Source organism: Episyrphus balteatus, chromosome 1 (assembly GCF_945859705.1).
Source record: "Episyrphus balteatus chromosome 1, idEpiBalt1.1, whole genome shotgun sequence".
Lineage (NCBI taxonomy): Eukaryota > Metazoa > Arthropoda > Insecta > Diptera > Syrphidae > Episyrphus > Episyrphus balteatus.
In genome coordinates, this window is record NC_079134.1 from 51,161,218 (window position 1) to 51,183,073 (window position 21,856).

The following is a 21,856-nucleotide window of genomic DNA, read 5'->3' on the forward strand; positions in this document are numbered from 1 at the left end:
GAAGAGAATTGTCTATCAGAGATCTGTGTGCATGATTTTTGTAGGAAGTTTCCTAGGTACCAAGACCAAACCATCTCTGTACATCAAAATTTATAACAATGAACAAAAGGACGATTTATGTTAACAGTGAACATAAAAATTGCACCCCAGTTAAAAATCCTGATGCACTTTGTGTATGTATAAGTACAAATATATCCTTTTTTTTTGTTGTTCCAATGTCCCTTTGCAGTCCTTTCCTTTTAGGTACATTTTCGCAATAGGATTTTCCACATAAATAAATGTAGAAATAGGGTATATCTATACACATACATAATACAATACCTACCTACAATTTCTAGGAAAGGTAGGTTCGTGTACTAGATATATCTACCTTTCCTCTATAGAAAGAAAGAAGGTAGGCGGATGGAATAGTTACAGATACAATGTTTCATTACGCGATTATCCCCTAGATTGGTTGCCGCTTGACTACCTTTTAGGTATTTTTTTTTTTTTTTTTGTAGGTATGTTCCATTCTTTCTTCTTTGTGTGTTCTGGAAATTGCCTTTTTTTCCTTTATTTTTTTTTTTTGTTGTAATGTGCAAAAATAAAATTTCAGCTACAGCTGCTGCGGGTAACACACACAACAGTTGAGATGTTATAAAACTTTATCTCATAGTGAGAAGAACAATTCAAATAATAGTTGTTTCTCTGCACAAGGATATTTTAAGGAAAAAATGAAAAAAACAAAAAAAATTGAAAAACAAAAATTACAACTAAAGAAAAATACTGTAAAGGACAAAGCACATTTATTCCTAGTTATGTGTAGGTACCTATGTATGTGTGTATTATTTGTTATTATTATTACTCTCATTACAGTTATTTAAAAACAAAAAAAAAATTGTTTACTTCTTTTACGGTTTGTTTTTGTTTTCTTAAACGTCTTCTTGGCATATCTTTGAGGACCACCCAGAGATTGTGTTGTTTGGACAAACACTTTTTCCATCTTTTGAAGTTCCCTACTTTCATTTGCACTAAGAAGTTTTGTTTCCAGACCCAAAAAGATATATGTAAGTAAAATTTATTTTTTTTTCTTCTTCTCAAACAAAAGATGAAGAAAAAAAATAAAAGAAATATAAAAACAATTTCTCCCTTCATGGCCGTCTACAATAACACTAAGCAAAAAAAAAAAATATATATATATAAATAAAAACACAAGAAGGATGTTAGAAGGATGCGAGCCAAAATATAATTTATCATCGAGATACAGCCAAGCCGCGCACCGCACATTCAAGACATCCAACATTCTTCAAATGGAGAGGTGGTAACAAAAGAGATATGAAAAAAAAAAAGAAGCACCAGGGCAATGTATCTCCACTCATATAAGAAGATGAGCAGATATATTTTTATATATAGACACATTATGTTAAATAAAAAGAAAAAAAAAAGAACTAAGATACATTATATACAAAATGAGATAAAAAACGATGTGTGGTGTCAGTTAAGCGAGAGTAGGTACCTACTACCAACCTCGTCCTCGGTACTAAGTAATTATTTACAATGGAATGGAAATATTTTAAATTGAATTACACCAAAGAATAGAAATACCATCATACAAAAACTGAGCTCCACAACTCATCTCCAAGAGGATATATCGCACAAAAGTAATAAAAGCCAAACACACCACTGATTCTATACATCGTTACCTCCTCCCATTTCAAGTCTCACAACTCTCCTTTTTTTTATTTATTTTATGATTGGAAAAACTGAGGATCACAGGAGGTAGGGTATAAATGGAGAAGTTTGATGTGGCAGAAAGGAAATATTAAACAACTTAATCAATTTGCCATGGACCAGACCAGACAGAGCGCGAGCTTGAATATTATTTTAATCTTTTCGAAATTTATTATATGGATGCACTTCATTTGCTTCAGTAAAGTGTACCTATTAATTTATTATAATTTTTCTTTTTTTTCCTTGGATTTTTGTTTAAAAAAAAGATTATAAATGGAAGATTTCCTTTGCTAAATTTAACATGTGCTGGAATTTATGGAAAAAGAGGATATATGTGATTATTCCATGAATACAAATAATTAGCAAGATGTGTTCTTACTAGTTTATACTGACCGAACGACTTCATATACTAAACTCTCATACAAAATATCATGTTTTCTAAAATCTCGAAAAAATATCAAAAATTCAAACGGCCATTGTCCACCTCGAGAAATGGATAAAAAACAAAAATTATTGTTTATCCACCCAACGTTTAGGAGATATTCAAAAAAACTAATTTTCAAAATCCCCAAAAAAAGTAACGCATACACCGCAGTGTACCTACTGAAAATTTCAAAGTCCCTAAAATAACCGAAAATATTTTTTTTTCGCTTGTCCACCCCGAGAAATTAATACCAACCAAAAATCATTGTTTGTCCACTCTACGTTTAGTAGATATTTAAAAAACAAATTTTGTACTGAAAAATTCAAAGTCCCCTAGAATCCCCAAAAATTACTTCTTTTCAAAAACTCAAACTGTAGACAAACGACAGAAATTTGAATTTTTGAAAAAAGTAATTTTTGCTGATTTTGGGGGACTATGAATTTTTTAGTACAAAATTTGTTTTTTTGAATATCTCCTGAACGGAGGGTGGACTAACGATGATTTTTGGTATATGTAAAGAACTCGAGGTGGACACATTATTGCAGTTGGTTTATACAGCAATTTTTAAATTTGAGCGTTTTAGACGATTTTTCATTTTTCGGAAAGAATGTGCTCTAAAAATTTTTAAAAGCGTGGACAAACGAAAATTTTGGGTGGACAAACGAATTAGACAAGTTTGGTTCAAAAATGTTCAGGTCCAGTTCTGGCTTCACGGAGCTAAAGATATTCTAAAACGTATTAGATAACCCGCTATTTAAATAATAAAAAACGCTATGTCAAATATCAGATAAGAACTGTTTCATAAAAAGTCTGTATGCTAAGGCAATATATATTAAACAAGGCTGTAAATATCATTTCTTAATGATCCTCATCAAATTCTTCAGAAGCTCATTTCTACGACTTCATAATTTATTAACATCCTTTCAAATTGACTGCATCTAATCCTTATTTATTCCTGCTTTGATAGTTCCTTCACACTTTGTTACTCATCATAAAAAAACTCGTATAACACCCGCGTTCGTAGCCCGGTCAATGAACCTACATTGTCATTAACATCCGTCAGTTACACAAAGCTATGATGGTTCACCTCATATCTTACCGAAGAGTTTGCCCTTAAAACGAGAATTTCCATATACAACATCAATTATTGTAATTTTATTTTCTCATCATAACACATGGCATCACTTTATAAAAAATTAATTTTCTCTCCACCAAGCGCAAGCCCATCAAACCGTGATCGCGCTCGTTCCATTCCGATTCCATGCCAGCCGAAACCGATCACATTGATCATCTTTTTTATTTTCTGTCAATAAAAACAGCAGGACATATCGCGCTTCCATAACCCCGAGAGTGTGAGTTCTCAGTTGTTCCCGAAAATTGTATTCCTCTTTTTTTTTGTTCATTTTTAAACAATAACCGATCTCCAGCAGATTGCTTTTCTCAAAAGATTGATATATGAGTTCTCTTCAAGCCATATGTGGTGCTGTGTCTGGTTTACATAAAAAAAGAAAACAAGAAATTTTGTCTTTTAGAGAAAAATCGTGCCCTGGCACGATCAAGCTGCCTGGGGGATTAATTGATTATTATTATTTTTTTTTCTTTTCAATTTTTGGGATTTGTATTTGCATTGTGGAATGCGGGTCAACCGAAAAGAAATATTTTATTAGGGCTTTGAGAAATGATATGTTTGAAAACGATATAGCATTTGTATAAGCGGAACGAACGCGCATTTCCCTTGCTTAGTAAAAAAAAATCATAGCTTAGTGATCTTAAATTAGTCTGTTTTATTATTATTATTTTTTTTTTCTTCATCTTATTTGATCCAAATTTTTCAGTGGGTAGAAAGGAAAGAAATTACATATCTTTAATCTGAACGAGGAAGACAAGTCTGCTAAGTCGTCTTTGGTTATATGTGACGCACGACCAGTTTTTCCTATATAAAACAAAAATTAGTTTATTTTTATAGTGTCGTCGGACCCCGGACAACGGACGCGGTCTAAAAACCAAAAACATATAAAAAAAAATATACAAAAGATGCAGAGGCACAGGTTCTATGATGCTATTTCAGAAACATGAGTACTTGCAACGTACACATAATATCTTGTATACAACAAAGTCACAGTACGAATATCTACGAAACCAATGCGACGACGATGATGTTGACGACCATGATGCCAATGATGATAGGAGGCATGATGAACGGGACAAATAAACGCAAAGCAGCGTGGCGGCCAACATGAAAATCACACGCTCCTCGTGCCCAGCATCCCCAGTATTTTTGTCGTCGTCTATGCATGCATACGGAGGGTCGGTTTTTTGTTTTGCAAGGCTAATAAATCCAAATGAATGTCAACCTACGCGATTGCAACAAGTATCGGAGAAGATAAGAAATCTCAAGCGTTTGGGGTTAAAAGAATGCGTTCCTGTCGCCCATTTACGCGCAGTCGATGTTGTGTAATTCGATATGGCATGGCTCTGTCTTTAAAGCAGTTGGGCTTGGTGTAAAGGGGAATTTCACAAGGAAAAATGTTGTGTTAAGTGTTTTGGCTTCCGGATGTGCTATCAGACTGTGACATAGGAAAATTGTCTGCATGGTGACTGAACTTGCAGTTTGTTGATCAACCAAGTTTATTGGGCGAGAGCTATTCCATGAGATGGTGGCATTTATTTTTATAGTAGAACGAAATAGTTGGTACACTGTGGTGTATGCGTAACTTTTGTTGCGAATAGAACTCGAGATGGACAGACAACAAAAATTTGAATTTAAAAAAAAAAGTAATTTTTCGGGAATTTTAGGGGATTTTGGATTTTTCAGTACAAATTTAGTTTTTTATAAAACTCCTAAACGAAGGGTGGACAAATGACGACTTTTTTATACATACGTAAAGAACTCGAAGTGTACAAACGACAGAAATTACCTACCTAATTTTTGGAGATTTTATGGGACTTTGAATTTTTCAGTACCAAATTTGTTTTTTGAATATCTCCTAAACTAAGGTTGGACAAACGATGATTTTTTGTTTCATTTCTCGAGGCAGACAAACGATTGCCGTTTGAATTTTTGAAAAAAAAAAGTAATTTTTGGGAATTTTAAAGAACTTTGAATTTTTCAGTACAAATTTTGTTTTTTAAATATCTCCTAAACGTAGGGTGGACAAACGATGATTTTTAGTTTGTATCCATTTCTCGATGTGGACAAACGATTGCCGTTTGAAATTTTTAGGGACTTCTTAACTTTCAGTAGAGGTACACTGTGGTGTATGCGTACTTTTTTGAGTTGCTATAAAAAAATTCTTTTTGGAATATCTCCTAAACAAAGAGTGGAAAATTTTTGTTATGCGTAAAGAACTCGAGGTGGACAAACGACAGCAGTTTGAATTTTTTAATAAAATTAATTTTTGTGGATTTTAGGGGATTTTCAATTTTTCAGTGCAAAATTTGGTTTTTGAATTGCTCATAAACGGGGGGTTGAAAAACGATAATATTTGGTATGTATATAGAACATGAGGTGGACAAACGATTGCAGTTGGTTTTATACGTCTATCTCAAAATTTGAGCGTTTTAGACGATTTTTCATTTTTCAGACTTCCTATAAAAAAAAAAGAATTTGCTCTAAAATTTTTTTGAAGGGTAGACAAACGAACGTTTTGGGTGGAAAAACATGGACAAACGAATAAGACAAGTTTGGTTCAAAAATTTTGAGGTTGCAGTTCTGGCTTCACGGAGGCTATGTGAAGTTGGCACCCCCAAATGCAAATTTTTTTTTCAAACCTATATGGTTCGATTGCCCAAGGTTAGCCCAGGATAGCCCAAGATTTTTTTTCGTTAGCCCACCCTTAGTTTTAAAATTATAACGGAATTATTTTTTTTCACCTCAAAAATCACAAAAAAAAACTTTATTTTATTCTGTGAAAAAATTGTTGGTCTTGCACTGTGGTTCGATTGCCCAACGTTAGCCCAGGATAGCCCAACTTTTTTTTTCTTGATTGCACTGTTTTTTCAGAAGATACAAGTAAAAACTTTTTTTCATATCAGAAACCGAAAAAATTTAAATTTTTTTCTCCTGTGAAAAAATCCTTAGTTTAAAACCGTGGTTTGTTTGCCCAAGGTTAGCCCAGGATAGCCCAACTTTTATTTTTGCTATTGTAAGCTTAGTTTAAAAATTATAGAAGAATTAGTTTTTATTCACCACACCAAAAAAAAAAGTACGTATACACCTCAGTGACCCTTTTTTTTTGTTTCAGTGTAAAATTTATCCTTTTTTCATTTTTCCTCAATTAACCATTCTAATTCCATCTAATTACATCACTTTTTTTCGCTAGCCCACCCTCAGTTTAAAAGTTATAGCAAAAAACTTTTTTCAAAGTACCAACTTCTTAAAAATCAAACATTTTTTTTTTCAGTGTAAAATTTATCCTTTTTTCATTTTTCCTCAATTAACCATTCTAATTCCAGCTAATTACATCACTTTTTTTCGTTAGCCCACCCTCAGTTTAAAAGTTATAGCAAAAAACTTTTTTCAAAGTACCAACTTCTTAAAAATCAAACATTTTTTTTTTTCAGTGTAAAATTTATCCTTTTTTCATTTTTCCTCAATTAACCATTCTAATTCCAACTAATTACATCACTTTTTTTCGTTAGCCCACCCTCAGTTTAAAAGTTATAACAAAAAACTTTTTTCAAAGTACCAACTTCTTAAAAATCAAACATTTTTTTTTTCAGTGTAAAATTTATCCTTTTTTCATTTTTCCTCAATTAACCATTCTAATTCCAACTAATTACATCACTTTTTTTCGTTAGCCCACCCTCAGTTTAAAAGTTATAGCAAAAAACTTTTTTCAAAGTACCAACTTCTTAAAAATCAAACATTTTTTTTTTCAGTGTAAAATTTATCCTTTTTTCATTTTTCCTCAATTAACCATTCTAATTCCAGCTAATTACATCACTTTTTTTCGTTAGCCCACCCTCAGTTTAAAAGTTATAGCAAAAAACTTTTTTCAAAGTACCAACTTCTTAAAAATCAAACATTTTTTTTTTCAGTGTAAAATTTATCCTTTTTTCATTTTTCCTCAATTAACCATTCTAATTCCAACTAATTACATCACTTTTTTTCGTTAGCCCACCCTCAGTTTAAAAGTTATAACAAAAAACTTTTTTCAAAGTACCAACTTCTTAAAAATCAAACATTTTTTTTTTCAGTGTAAAATTTATCCTTTTTTCATTTTTCCTCAATTAACCATTCTAATTCCAACTAATTACATCACTTTTTTTCGTTAGCCCACCCCCAGTTTAAAAGTTATAACAAAAAACTTTTTTCAAAGTACCAACTTCTTAAAAATCAAACATTTTTTTTTTCAGTGTAAAATTTATCCTTTTTTCATTTTTCCTCAATTAACCATTCTAATTCCAACTAATTACATCACTTTTTTTCGTTAGCCCACCCTCAGTTTAAAAGTTATAGCAAAAAACTTTTTTCAAAGTACCAACTTCTTAAAAATCAAACATTTTTTTTTCAGTGTAAAATTTATCCTTTTTTCATTTTTCCTCAATTAACCATTCTAATTCCAACTAATTACATCACTTTTTTTCGTTAGCCCACCCTCAGTTTAAAAGTTATAACAAAAAACTTTTTTCAAAGTACCAACTTCTTAAAAATCAAACATTTTTTTTTCAGTGTAAAATTTATCCTTTTTTCATTTTTCCTCAATTAACCATTCTAATTCCAACTAATTACATCACTTTTTTTCGTTAGCCCACCCTCAGTTTAAAAGTTATAACAAAAAACTTTTTTCAAAGTACCAACTTCTTAAAAATCAAACATTTTTTTTTTCAGTGTAAAATTTATCCTTTTTTCATTTTTCCTCAATTAACCATTCTAATTCCAGCTAATTACATCACTTTTTTTCGTTAGCCCACCCTCAGTTTAAAAGTTATAACAAAAAACTTTTTTCAAAGTACCAACTTCTTAAAAATCAAACATTTTTTTTTTCAGTGTAAAATTTATCCTTTTTTCATTTTTCCTCAATTAACCATTCTAATTCCAGCTAATTACATCACTTTTTTTCGTTAGCCCACCCTCAGTTTAAAAGTTATAGCAAAAAACTTTTTTCAAAGTACCAACTTCTTAAAAATCAAACATTTTTTTTTTCAGTGTAAAATTTATCCTTTTTTCATTTTTCCTCAATTAACCATTCTAATTCCAACTAATTACATCACTTTTTTTCGTTAGCCCACCCTCAGTTTAAAAGTTATAGCAAAAAACTTTTTTCAAAGTACCAACTTCTTAAAAATCAAACATTTTTTTTTCAGTGTAAAATTTATCCTTTTTTCATTTTTCCTCAATTAACCATTCTAATTCCAACTAATTACATCACTTTTTTTCGTTAGCCCACCCTCAGTTTAAAAGTTATAACAAAAAACTTTTTTCAAAGTACCAACTTCTTAAAAATCAAACATTTTTTTTTTCAGTGTAAAATTTATCCTTTTTTCATTTTTCCTCAATTAACCATTCTAATTCCAACTAATTACATCACTTTTTTTCGTTAGCCCACCCTCAGTTTAAAAGTTATAACAAAAAACTTTTTTCAAAGTACCAACTTCTTAAAAATCAAACATTTTTTTTTTCAGTGTAAAATTTATCCTTTTTTCATTTTTCCTCAATTAACCATTCTAATTCCAACTAATTACATCACTTTTTTTCGTTAGCCCACCCTCAGTTTAAAAGTTATAGCAAAAAACTTTTTTCAAAGTACCAACTTCTTAAAAATCAAACATTTTTTTTTTCAGTGTAAAATTTATCCTTTTTTCATTTTTCCTCAATTAACCATTCTAATTCCAACTAATTACATCACTTTTTTTCGTTAGCCCACCCTCAGTTTAAAAGTTATAACAAAAAACTTTTTTCAAAGTACCAACTTCTTAAAAATCAAACATTTTTTTTTTCAGTGTAAAATTTATCCTTTTTTCATTTTTCCTCAATTAACCATTCTAATTCCAGCTAATTACATCACTTTTTTTCGTTAGCCCACCCTCAGTTTAAAAGTTATAACAAAAAACTTTTTTCAAAGTACCAACTTCTTAAAAATCAAACATTTTTTTTTTCAGTGTAAAATTTATCCTTTTTTCATTTTTCCTCAATTAACCATTCTAATTCCAGCTAATTACATCACTTTTTTTCGTTAGCCCACCCTCAGTTTAAAAGTTATAGCAAAAAACTTTTTTCAAAGTACCAACTTCTTAAAAATCAAACATTTTTTTTTTCAGTGTAAAATTTATCCTTTTTTCATTTTTCCTATTTTTTGCTATAACTTTTAAACTGAGGGTGGGCTAACGAAAAAAAGTGATGTAATTAGCTGGAATTAGAATGGTTAATTGAGGAAAAATGAAAAAAGGATAAATTTTACACTGAAAAAAAAAATGTTTGATTTTTAAGAAGTTGGTACTTTGAAAAAAGTTTTTTGTTATAACTTTTAAACTGAGGGTGGGCTAACGAAAAAAAGTGATGTAATTAGCTGGAATTAGAATGGTTAATTGAGGAAAAATGAAAAAAGGATAAATTTTACACTGAAAAAAAAAATGTTTGATTTTTAAGAAGTTGGTACTTTGAAAAAAGTTTTTTGCTATAACTTTTAAACTGAGGGTGGGCTAACGAAAAAAAGTGATGTAATTAGTTGGAATTAGAATGGTTAATTGAGGAAAAATGAAAAAAGGATAAATTTTACACTGAAAAAAAAAATGTTTGATTTTTAAGAAGTTGGTACTTTGAAAAAAGTTTTTTGCTATAACTTTTAAACTGAGGGTGGGCTAACGAAAAAAAGTGATGTAATTAGCTGGAATTAGAATGGTTAATTGAGGAAAAATGAAAAAAGGATAAATTTTACACTGAAAAAAAAAATGTTTGATTTTTAAGAAGTTGGTACTTTGAAAAAAGTTTTTTGCTATAACTTTTAAACTGAGGGTGGGCTAACGAAAAAAAGTGATGTAATTAGTTGGAATTAGAATGGTTAATTGAGGAAAAATGAAAAAAGGATAAATTTTACACTGAAAAAAAAAATGTTTGATTTTTAAGAAGTTGGTACTTTGAAAAAAGTTTTTTGTTATAACTTTTAAACTGAGGGTGGGCTAACGAAAAAAAGTGATGTAATTAGTTGGAATTAGAATGGTTAATTGAGGAAAAATGAAAAAAGGATAAATTTTACACTGAAAAAAAAAAATGTTTGATTTTTAAGAAGTTGGTACTTTGAAAAAAGTTTTTTGCTATAACTTTTAAACTGAGGGTGGGCTAACGAAAAAAAGTGATGTAATTAGCTGGAATTAGAATGGTTAATTGAGGAAAAATGAAAAAAGGATAAATTTTACACTGAAAAAAAAAATGTTTGATTTTTAAGAAGTTGGTACTTTGAAAAAAGTTTTTTGCTATAACTTTTAAACTGAGGGTGGGCTAACGAAAAAAAGTGATGTAATTAGCTGGAATTAGAATGGTTAATTGAGGAAAAATGAAAAAAGGATAAATTTTACACTGAAAAAAAAAATGTTTGATTTTTAAGAAGTTGGTACTTTGAAAAAAGTTTTTTGTTATAACTTTTAAACTGAGGGTGGGCTAACGAAAAAAAGTGATGTAATTAGCTGGAATTAGAATGGTTAATTGAGGAAAAATGAAAAAAGGATAAATTTTACACTGAAAAAAAAAATGTTTGATTTTTAAGAAGTTGGTACTTTGAAAAAAGTTTTTTGTTATAACTTTTAAACTGAGGGTGGGCTAACGAAAAAAAGTGATGTAATTAGTTGGAATTAGAATGGTTAATTGAGGAAAAATGAAAAAAGGATAAATTTTACACTGAAAAAAAAAATGTTTGATTTTTAAGAAGTTGGTACTTTGAAAAAAGTTTTTTGTTATAACTTTTAAACTGAGGGTGGGCTAACGAAAAAAAGTGATGTAATTAGTTGGAATTAGAATGGTTAATTGAGGAAAAATGAAAAAAGGATAAATTTTACACTGAAAAAAAAATGTTTGATTTTTAAGAAGTTGGTACTTTGAAAAAAGTTTTTTGCTATAACTTTTAAACTGAGGGTGGGCTAACGAAAAAAAGTGATGTAATTAGTTGGAATTAGAATGGTTAATTGAGGAAAAATGAAAAAAGGATAAATTTTACACTGAAAAAAAAAATGTTTGATTTTTAAGAAGTTGGTACTTTGAAAAAAGTTTTTTGTTATAACTTTAAAACTGGGGGTGGGCTAACGAAAAAAAGTGATGTAATTAGTTGGAATTAGAATGGTTAATTGAGGAAAAATGAAAAAAGGATAAATTTTACACTGAAAAAAAAAATGTTTGATTTTTAAGAAGTTGGTACTTTGAAAAAAGTTTTTTGTTATAACTTTTAAACTGAGGGTGGGCTAACGAAAAAAAGTGATGTAATTAGTTGGAATTAGAATGGTTAATTGAGGAAAAATGAAAAAAGGATAAATTTTACACTGAAAAAAAAAAATGTTTGATTTTTAAGAAGTTGGTACTTTGAAAAAAGTTTTTTGCTATAACTTTTAAACTGAGGGTGGGCTAACGAAAAAAAGTGATGTAATTAGCTGAAATTAGAATGGTTAATTGAGGAAAAATGAAAAAAGGATAAATTTTACACTGAAACAAAAAAAAAGGGTCACTGAGGTGTATACGTACTTTTTTTTTTGGTGTGGTGAATAAAAACTAATTCTTCTATAATTTTTAAACTAAGCTTACAATAGCAAAAATAAAAGTTGGGCTATCCTGGGCTAACCTTGGGCAAACAAACCACGGTTTTAAACTAAGGATTTTTTCACAGGAGAAAAAAATTTAAATTTTTTCGGTTTCTGATATGAAAAAAAGTTTTTTGTTGTATCTTCTGAAAAAACAGTGCAATCAAGAAAAAAAAAGTTGGGCTATCCTGGGCTAACGTTGGGCAATCGAACCACAGTGCAAGACCAACAATTTTTTCACAGAATAAAAAAAAGTTTTTTTTTGTGATTTTTGAGGTGAAAAAAAATAATTCCGTTATAATTTTAAAACTAAGGGTGGGCTAACGAAAAAAAATCTTGGGCTATCCTGGGCTAACCTTGGGCAATCGAACCATATAGGTTTGAAAAAAAAATTTGCATTTGGGGGTGCCAACTTCACATAGCCCTTCACGGAGCTTAGCGACTAAACGTACAGGAAAAGTAAGAAGTACCTAACTATTTTCTCTCTTCTAAGACTTCACTCACGTAAACTAATTTCCTGTTGAAATTCTCAAAACTCAAGGCAATGTAGGCAAAATATATATAGTAACGCAAAACGACCAAAAACCAGGCCATAAACTGTCTCAAGAGATGGCAGCAAATTAGTTAAGTGTAGGCAACAACCAGCATACACTTTATATACAGTCTACACACTCGTTACAACATGCAACAAGAAAGTAGGTACTCCTGGAGTTTTGTGCTTTGTCAGCCCAATGTCGGTCTCAGTCTCAGTGGTAATGGTGGTGGTGGTATGGTGTTGTATGTGATGCCTGTTTAAGAAGCATGTGTGGGGTTCAAGTGACACTTAAGACGAAAGAAAAAAAAAATAAGAAAACAGTACCCACCTAATACGAGAGAGAGAGATATTCCTTATCGAGGAAGTTATTTGAATTCGATGGAAAACGGCAGGAAATCATTCAGAACCAACAAGTATTGAATTTCTGGCCACAGAATGTGTGCTGTGGCAATATACACATGAGCCGAAGCCAAAGATCCAACGTTTAAGTAAGGGTTGCTATACATACAAAAAGATACAAAAATGGGTCTTATCTTTTGCCTATATTTCCCTCTTTCTAAACTCCTATAGTCGAGAGTTCAAAAAGGTGGTTATTTGAGATGACGACATAGACCCATCTGACGGACAGGTATAGTATATTTAAACGTATATTTATGTGTGTATGTGCAGTGCATTGTCGTCGTCGGTCGTCTTCATCGTCACCATCATCATCGTAAAAGAGGAAGACCCTTTTTTTGAGGTGATTTATCAGCTAGCTATGCTAGAAAACGTAAATTTTCTTTTCTTCTAATTTTCTATGCAAGAACCAAGAACTGAAAAGGTGCGACCTATCCAGCCCATAAGCGTAGGCCCTTGGAATACTAAATGAATCTTTTTCATTTAAGGTACTCTACTCATATATCTGCTGGTGTTGGTAAAAATCTATCCATGTATTTGTACTAATTGCTCTGACATTAATGATTTGTGACTGATGCATAGGTGATGGAGGTGTTTTTTTGAATTTTAGATACATTTAATAAAAATGTAGCACGTTGCATGGCTTTGACTATGTGCATTATAGACATCCAGATTGAGATTCTGAAGATGAAGATTCTTGGAAAAATGAGAAAAAAAGAAAAAAAAACCTCTTAAAACTGTGTGATATACGTGGGTTGAGTTTGGAAATTTATTTCAATGCGCGCATTTCGGAATAGAAAATGAAGGAAAAAATACTTAAAATAAAAATCCATGCATACGTATACTTTCAATCTAATAAAACGAATGGGTTGATGGTATTTAAGAAAAAAAAAAAAAATATATAAAGGGAAATCTTTAATGATGACTTAATTATTTGTTGTCATTTCAGTGAACATTTGAGCATGTCAATCAGCGGTTAAGTGGAAAGGTCGTTTGTATAAGAGGAGGAGGAGTTTTTTTTTTTTTATTAGTTTCTTTTTCTTAACGTCACTAAGACACCATAGAGTTGTGAAAACAGCCATTTTTATTGGGGAAATGAATTTATAGACTAAACTGTCTACTGAATTTTAAATTTCCTATATAAAAATTATATACAGGAAGATGATTCATTGGAAAAATAAAATTTATTGAATCATGTATTGAAATTTTTCGTTTCGAATCAAGTTTTATTAGTGTCACAGGAATCTTCGAATTTTGATGAGGAATTTTTTTAATTTTTTTTTTTAATTTTTTTAAAAAGATTAACCTATTAAATTGAATTTTTAAGTTCCGAATTGCACTTTTTTGGGTTTACGAAGTTTCGAAAGAAAATGGGAAAAAATGACGCGTTGCATTCCGAAAGTTTTTCCATAAGTACCATTGCCAAAAAAAATGGAAGCAGTGACCATTTCTAGTGGAATTATTTAAAAAACAGTGCCTTTTATGGTAAAAACTTTGAGGGAGGTTCAATAGAAGCATTTACACTTCAACTTAAAAATTATAAGAAAAGCTTCAAATTCAGCTCTATGCTCGAGCAAAATTAAAGAAAAAGCTGAGCTGAGTGCAGAACAAAGTAAATTAAAATAAAACTTTAAAATAGTCTCAAGAAAACACCGTTTGAAAAAACAGCGATATGAGATCGCACGTCTTCACATAACGAAGAAAGCTTTCGGGAACGCAATATTTTTTTGTAAAGTAAAAAAAGAATAGATAATTTTAGTCGTCATTTTTTTAATTCCAAAATATGAAAAAAAATCGTAACTAAATAAACTTTTAAAAACGGAAAAGAAATTTTTAAATAAAAAAATTTTTAAAAAATTCGAAAAAAAAATCAAAATATATTTTTTTTTTTTTGAAAAATCAATTTCTTTAAAAGGGTTCCAAGACTTAATTTTAGTTCAGCCTCTTAAAATGCCATGCGATATTTTTTTATTTTCAAAAATCTTTTATCGTTTGCAGAGATCAGAAATAAATCTTAGTCTTTTGAAAGGTACCTACTGTGATTGGGAGATGAAAGAAGATAAGTTAACAAATTTAAAAAGACATAGACACAAAACTTGAAAAATTCGTAGAAAATAATTTAATTCAAAAAAGCTTTGACAATGAAGTGGTTACACAAAAAAAAAATAAGTTTTGCAATAAAGTGGATTTTGAGAACCCTTAAAATTTTTGGATAGTGTAGGTTTCAGAACATTTTCGACCCTATAATTTTTTCTTACAATTTAATGGAAAAAGTGAATTTAAAATTGAAAAATGTTAGAAATGAAATACGATCAAAAACAAAGGGCAGACTTGTGTCCTTAAAATTGATTCGAATAGGTAAATCGATATATGGGCTTAGTTTGCAATTATTTATTGAATTAAAAAATAATTTACTTAGGCCCAATTTATTCACTCTCCATTAAATGTAGTCTCCATTAAAAACGGAAATTTGAAAATTTGTGTGTGATTTGACATATTTTTAATGGGGGCTTTTAATATAATGGAGAGGCAATAAATTGAGTCTTAATATTTTTTTTAAAACATGCTAAGATGCAGTTATTTGAATTTGAACGAGTTCGTGCACACAAAGTTGTATTTTACTTGGAAAACAAAACAAATATACGTTTTGTATATTTACTTTGTTTTGCTACTCAGTTTTAGAAAAAATCTTGCTATGATACATTTTCAAATAATACCTAGGTACCCACTTAATTTTTTTAATAGAATAATTCGAATTGAGTTACCTATTCGAAAAAAAATCGATTTCGAACTTACTTTGAAAATGCATATAGGTAAGCCGTGTTTTATTCCTGAGTTTCGTGTAAAGTGTGTAACATCATTGTACCAAATTTTACAGGAGAGCAAACAAACTTCTTACTAAAAAAACTTAGTAGTATTATATTCTTGAAATCTTTATCATTTTAATTATGAATAAAATGGGAACTCCAACTCCTACTGTTTAAGTTGCTTATAAGTTTAAGCTTTTTTAAAACCGTTTTGAATATTTTGTGTAGTTTGTTTCAAAAAACCGTTTGAAAAATCACCTTGAAAACAATAGTTTTACATACAAGTCATTAAATGATCAGTTGGGATTATTCAAACTATCATAAAATCTCAAACTGGGCGCCACTTTCAAGTAAGATTTCCCTGACAAGGATCTTAAGCTGATATTGTTTTCCATATTCCTACGAAGATATGTGCTTTGTTGCTATAAACTATTCAAACACTTTGAAAACTTCTATTAAATTTATTGTAAAAATTAAATCAATTTATTGAATACCTACAAAAAAAAAAAAAAAACGTTTGGTCACTCGATAAATATTCAAACATAATAAACTAAACCATAACCACCCCTAAGTGTTTCCCCCTCAACTTTTTAAAGTTATTTTACAAACCCTTTTAACCCCTATACACATAGGACACAAAAATTTTAAACTCAAAGATAACTTCTTGCTGTTCAACAAAAAACAAAAAAACTAAGACTTTGTTAGAAACTTTCCCTAATAATTTGCATGCCAAAGATATAAATTCAAAAGAAGATATCTATATGTATAATTTGAAATCCCATATGTGCTTTGTATTCAAAACTTTAATCAAAATCATCCAAATTCAATCAAAAGAGGGTAGATTATGAAAATGAACATAAAACTTAATGTTACGACAAATAAAACACCAATAAAAACAATTAAGTCCAAGTTCTATGGTACGAGTCTATCTGACGCACACTTGTGTGCAACTTGCCTGAAGGATAATACAACGAATATATTTATGTTAAGTCAACGCCTTAGTGACTTAGCTAAAGTTGTCCCTTGAGTAAAATAAACTCCAAAATCTCTCTCTAACACATTCAACCCTGTTTTAATAAAATCTCGTCGACGACGACTACTTGCTGCGCTTTTTTGAAACCACACGCACTATAAAAATAGAAAAAAAAATAACCTAAACCCTCCACCACCACTATATTCACATCATTTCCTGGTGCTATGTTTGTCAAGGACAAAAAAATGACGTGCGTCAAGGTTTCCCAAGGCAAAAAATATATGACAAAGTGGCAATTTTAATGTCCCTATAGTCAGTCAGGACGTGCATCTAGAAAAACGCACCCCAACCAACATAAATTTCGACTCATTAGTCATATGACTCTCTATCTTGAAACCGACACGTTTCGGTGGTTAAAAGGGGATTTCCAATAGAATACAAATAGATCCAATGGATACAAATGACAATTAGTATCTCGTAGTTATTTTTAAAGACACAATTTTCCCATCCCCCAAAACCTCAAGCTATATGGTCGATGGATGTGCATCTGCCAACGCACCATCACTCTCGTCTTCTCGCGACAATGAACGACGACGACAACACGAAAAAATCACGTCAAGCAGTGAAAGTGAGATGTCATCTCGTGCAGCAGCTATTAATGTTTCCCCCGAGAGATCTGGGGGCGAATGTGTGATGTTCTTAAAACACACACGCGACCATATCAATCTCAAAACCAGGGGGAGACGACGGCGACGGACGTCTAATCCCCTCTAAATTGCCTTTCAGCAGGCGCACCTAATTTTAAACCCATTTCGTTGATGTTGTGTTCGGTGCATGTTCGGAAGAGAGCGGATATATCTTCAAAATTTATGCGAAGGATGTTAAAGAGCTCCCTCCACGCACATGTCATCCCAGATAACAAGATCTTGCAGCTATATGAAATTTCCAAATTGGATGTTTCAACAATAACATTATGTAACTTTAGAGTTAACAAGGAAGAGCTATCTGTATCTATGTGTACCTACAACGAATGTATCTAATAACTTACCGTGTGCAGCTAAAGTCCGCTGCTCGACAAGTAGACTGCAGATTAATATCACCCCAAATGTAAGACATCGTCCTCCTTCTCTGAATGCTGTTGTCAGCATGTTTGACGAACGCAAGGACGACGCAATAGATGCAACGAAGATGATGGTTTTGTGCTGCTTGGGGGCACAATCTCTCTACACACAATTACAATTATTGTGTTGTCCTTTGATATACAATATTTATGTTATAGATTAATCCAAAAATCATTTATATGATGTGATCCGTTATAATGTATCCGTTCGTATATGGATTGTCGTTAAGTCTCACTGTCACTAGTCACTGGGATAAGGTGTATTATATCCTTTTAAACACTTATGCACTTTTAATTCCCTTCCATTGAAATTCGTTAAATATATTTTAATTCCCAAAAATATATCTAAATGGAGGAATTATACAAAAAATACTAAAAAACTATTCCCAAAATTTCCATTGCGTATCTGGGAGATGCACGCACACGAAATCCCTTAAATTATCCAAAGGGAACAACAGAAAGAAAAAAACAGAATCCAAAAAAAAACTTCGTAACTCCCGAAGATACACTCGACGAAGCCAACTTATATGGTGACTCCCGTTTAAATGTTCAAACCGAACCGAACGAACCGGCAAACAATTTCCAACTGAATACCAGCAAAATGCACCACGTATCTCCATCCGCTATTCCACGCCACACGTTGGATTCGGATTGTGTGTAGTGTAGTCTGTAGAGAAGAAGTAAAAGATACAAAGATACGACAAGAATCGGATTTGAAATTCATTGCCAGAGATTTTGGGATTGTTTTGTATTTCGTTTCAATTTGGTTCCTTACGGGAATGTGTGTGTTTGTGTGACTGTGACAAAAAGGGGATGGAAACGGGAATATTTCAAGTAGAATTGAAACATTAGGTAGGCGAAAGGGGATGGATGAACTGGTTTGGAAATGGAACATTGGGAAATGGAATTTTGACGTTTTTTGTTAAAAAAAAATTAATTTCCATGCGCCGACTAAATGGAAACCCTTGGAAATGAAACACAACCCCATTCATGGAATGATTATGAAATAAAATTAGTTTTATAGATGGCCTCGTGTTGATTGTGGGGGCTTTTGTGCAGTAGATAGAAAAAAAAAATACCTCAAGGTCTTCTGTTTAAGGACATTCATCTTTGAAGCACATTGACGTCAGGTCTGTACTGTACACGATTGTTATGTGTGTGTTGTGGTGAAGGAATAGAAAAAAAAATTGCATTCTGAAAACGAAATTCACCAGTCCTTTAACCGAACGAAATATTTGCATTGGTTAATTAAAAGTTCGGGTTGCATCTTTGCATATTTTTATTTGACCTGACCTAGGCTATGAAAAGATATAACCTCAAAAAATGGAAGATGTCGGAAAAGTTTTCTTTTCTTAAATTTCAAACGGAAATTCGAGACAAAAGATGATGATGATGAATTCTCATCTACCAGAGGCATTGTTCAAAAATATGGAAAGAGGTTTTTTTTTAGATGTTTTTATTTTTTCAATAAGATGGTTTTTCGTCTTAGCTCATAGAACAGTTCGTAGTTAGTTTATTTTGTTGGGAAGGAAGAAGAAAATAAAAAAAAAAAATCTAGGGCGCCCTCTCTTGTTAATATTCTCTAGACTGGATGTGATGTTTTATGTTAATGAGTTGAGTTCATTATTATTATTATTGTTTTTTTTTTTTGCTTTTTTTGATGAAGGTTTGGCTTGTGCCAATATACGAACTAGCAGAAGAGGGTTTATTTTTGAATACGTAATCGATTATTGTTTTGTTTGAAAACACCCTGTAATTAGTATCCAGAATGAACAAAGCGGATGAGTTTGTGTTATTTGAGATTTTTAATAATAAAAAAGGGGAAACTGAATTTAGATAATGGTATGGCGTTTTTGGACGACTGATGGGTACTTAGGAAGGTACCTAAATTTGGTAGGTAAAAAACACTGTTAAATTATTCCAGGATATGGGTGTATAACGGATACAATAAGGATATGGTATAGGTAATTAACTATAACACAAATAAAAAATCCGTAATTTCGATTTATAATTTCTAAATTTGAGCAGTTGTTATTTAGAGAGTATAAAAAGTGATAATTTTGATTTTGGGGTTGGAGTCAAAATTCGGTATGTGCCAAAATTCGGTTTTCAAAAATCTGTATTCCAAAATTCTGTATTTAAAAAGTCTGCAAATTCAAAATTTTGTATTCTAATTCTGTGCAATAACAAATTTCTGGATTTCAAAATTCTGTATTCCGAAATTCCAATTGCATTATTTTGATTCTTTATGATAATGGATATGAAAACCTTCATGTTTCCTCTACCATAACTTTTAAAGGTTTTTCGGTAGTAAGTTTGCAACTGTTATAATTTGGGTTAACAGATTAAAATCAGAGACGTCAGATTGACCTTGAAAATCGCGACTTGCGGACATGAGATTTTTCTAGACTTTTGAGTTAAGTTATAGAATGTCAAAACGAAGGTATTGAGCAATAAAAAAAATCTATTAGCATTTATTCCGAGGTTTACCCCTTTTTTCATCTTATTTGACTGTACTACTGTTATTTTAATTAAATAAAATCAACTTCTACAATATTATTAAGTAACGTAGACTATTTTAAAAGGTTTGCCAGGAAGCTTCATCATGTTATTCATTTGTTTATTTATTTTCTTGGTGTGAGTCATGAAATTCTGACAAAACAAGGCATTGGAATATTTTGGCGTTCTTAACTCAGTTTTGAAAAAAAAAACAGCATCAGAGCGGACTATGGTATGATTTACGTGTTGGTTACTTTTTTAAAGAACTAAGAGTCAAAATGGTTTATTTAAATACATATTAGGGTGTGTCACTTTTGTGCGGCCGAAAAAAAGTATCTACTCTAATTTTGCAACGTATTAGTGGTCAAAAGTTATATTATGGTCTGATGGTCTGAGGTCTGATAAACCAAGGAAAAATTAAAAGTTTTCAAAAAAAGTTAAATTTTGAAAAAAAAAGCTTTTTATACCATTTTTGGATATTTTTCCTAATTTTGAAAATGTTTTGTTTTTCCTTGGTTTATCTAAAACTTAAACGATATTTATCAATAAAATGTTGAAATAAACTCAAAAGAATTTGATTTTGCTCATAAAAAAGTTCAAAGAAGTAAGTCATTTAGACCTGCAGAAATATGGTGTTTTACTTCATCTCAAAAATTCAAACCCTCACAACAGAAAAACTGCTTGATGAATAAGTCTGAAACTTTGCATATTAATTTCAGGTATACTAAACTAAGGTAATTAAGCCTCAGTTTATTATTATCACCCATAGAAATTAAATAGCGGTACATTTTCTAAAAAAACCACAAAAATGCCTATTTTGATAGCTTTTCCAAATGAATCTCAAAAATAAGAAAACATTTTGTTTAACAAAGCAAACTTAATTTCTTTGTAGGTAATTGAATGAAGTTTTCAAAAGTGTCCTTGAATATTCTCTACAGTGATCCGTTGTTGAGATATTGATAGTCAAAGTCAAAAGGATGGTTGTTTGAAACAAAATGAATCTTCAAGCCAAATAAACAGCTTTTCTAAAAATAATAATCATTTTATCAGAAAAAATTTTCCCACTTTCTTAAGAGAAAAGTAAAAACAAAAAAAATTGGAAAATTTAGGTTTTTGAACAGTTCTAACGATTTAGCTATTTTACCGTTAAAAAGAAAATATTTTAACATTAAATCCTAAGACTAGAAGAATAGAGCTTTCTCATGCTTTTTATTTTGTCATGATGCGATCATTTTACATTTTACTGAGATACAGCCTATCGAAAATCACTAAAAAAATTACGATTTTTTCTGTTCCCTTAATTTTTTGGGCTAGTGTATTAAAAGCTATAACATTTGAAAATTTCATACTTGAGCACTTTGACACACCCTAATACATATCCAAAATGAAAGCAAAGGGTGTGTTGTATCTTTGATAAATAGGTTCGATTATTAAAATTTTTTGATGAAGAATATTCCGAAAAAGTGCCCGAAAGCTGGTGTTGACAATACTCCAAGTCTTACTTGATGTAAGAGAATAGCCTCAGAAGTCCGAACCCAGATTTAATCATCACCACAATCAACCAATTCAAAACATTTATGAACGAACATTGAACATTTATGGGATCATAACAACGACATTTACTGAGAATTTCCTTGTGTCTTTTGGTTTTGTGTATGCCAATAAA

At 30.8% G+C, this 21,856-nt stretch overlaps 1 protein-coding gene across 1 annotated transcript in view; it reads right to left on the reverse strand.

The window, feature by feature from the left end:
- LOC129906054 (protein sax-3) overlaps nucleotides 1-18,134 on the reverse strand; it is a 79,649-nt gene extending 61,515 nt beyond the window's left edge. The window contains exon 1 of the mRNA XM_055981685.1: nucleotides 17,620-18,134. Within this exon, the coding sequence (XP_055837660.1) occupies nucleotides 17,620-17,719 (100 nt within the window). The 5' untranslated portion in view covers nucleotides 17,720-18,134. The remainder of the gene's footprint in view (nucleotides 1-17,619) is intronic.
- Between the last annotated feature and the right edge of the window lie 3,722 nt (nucleotides 18,135-21,856).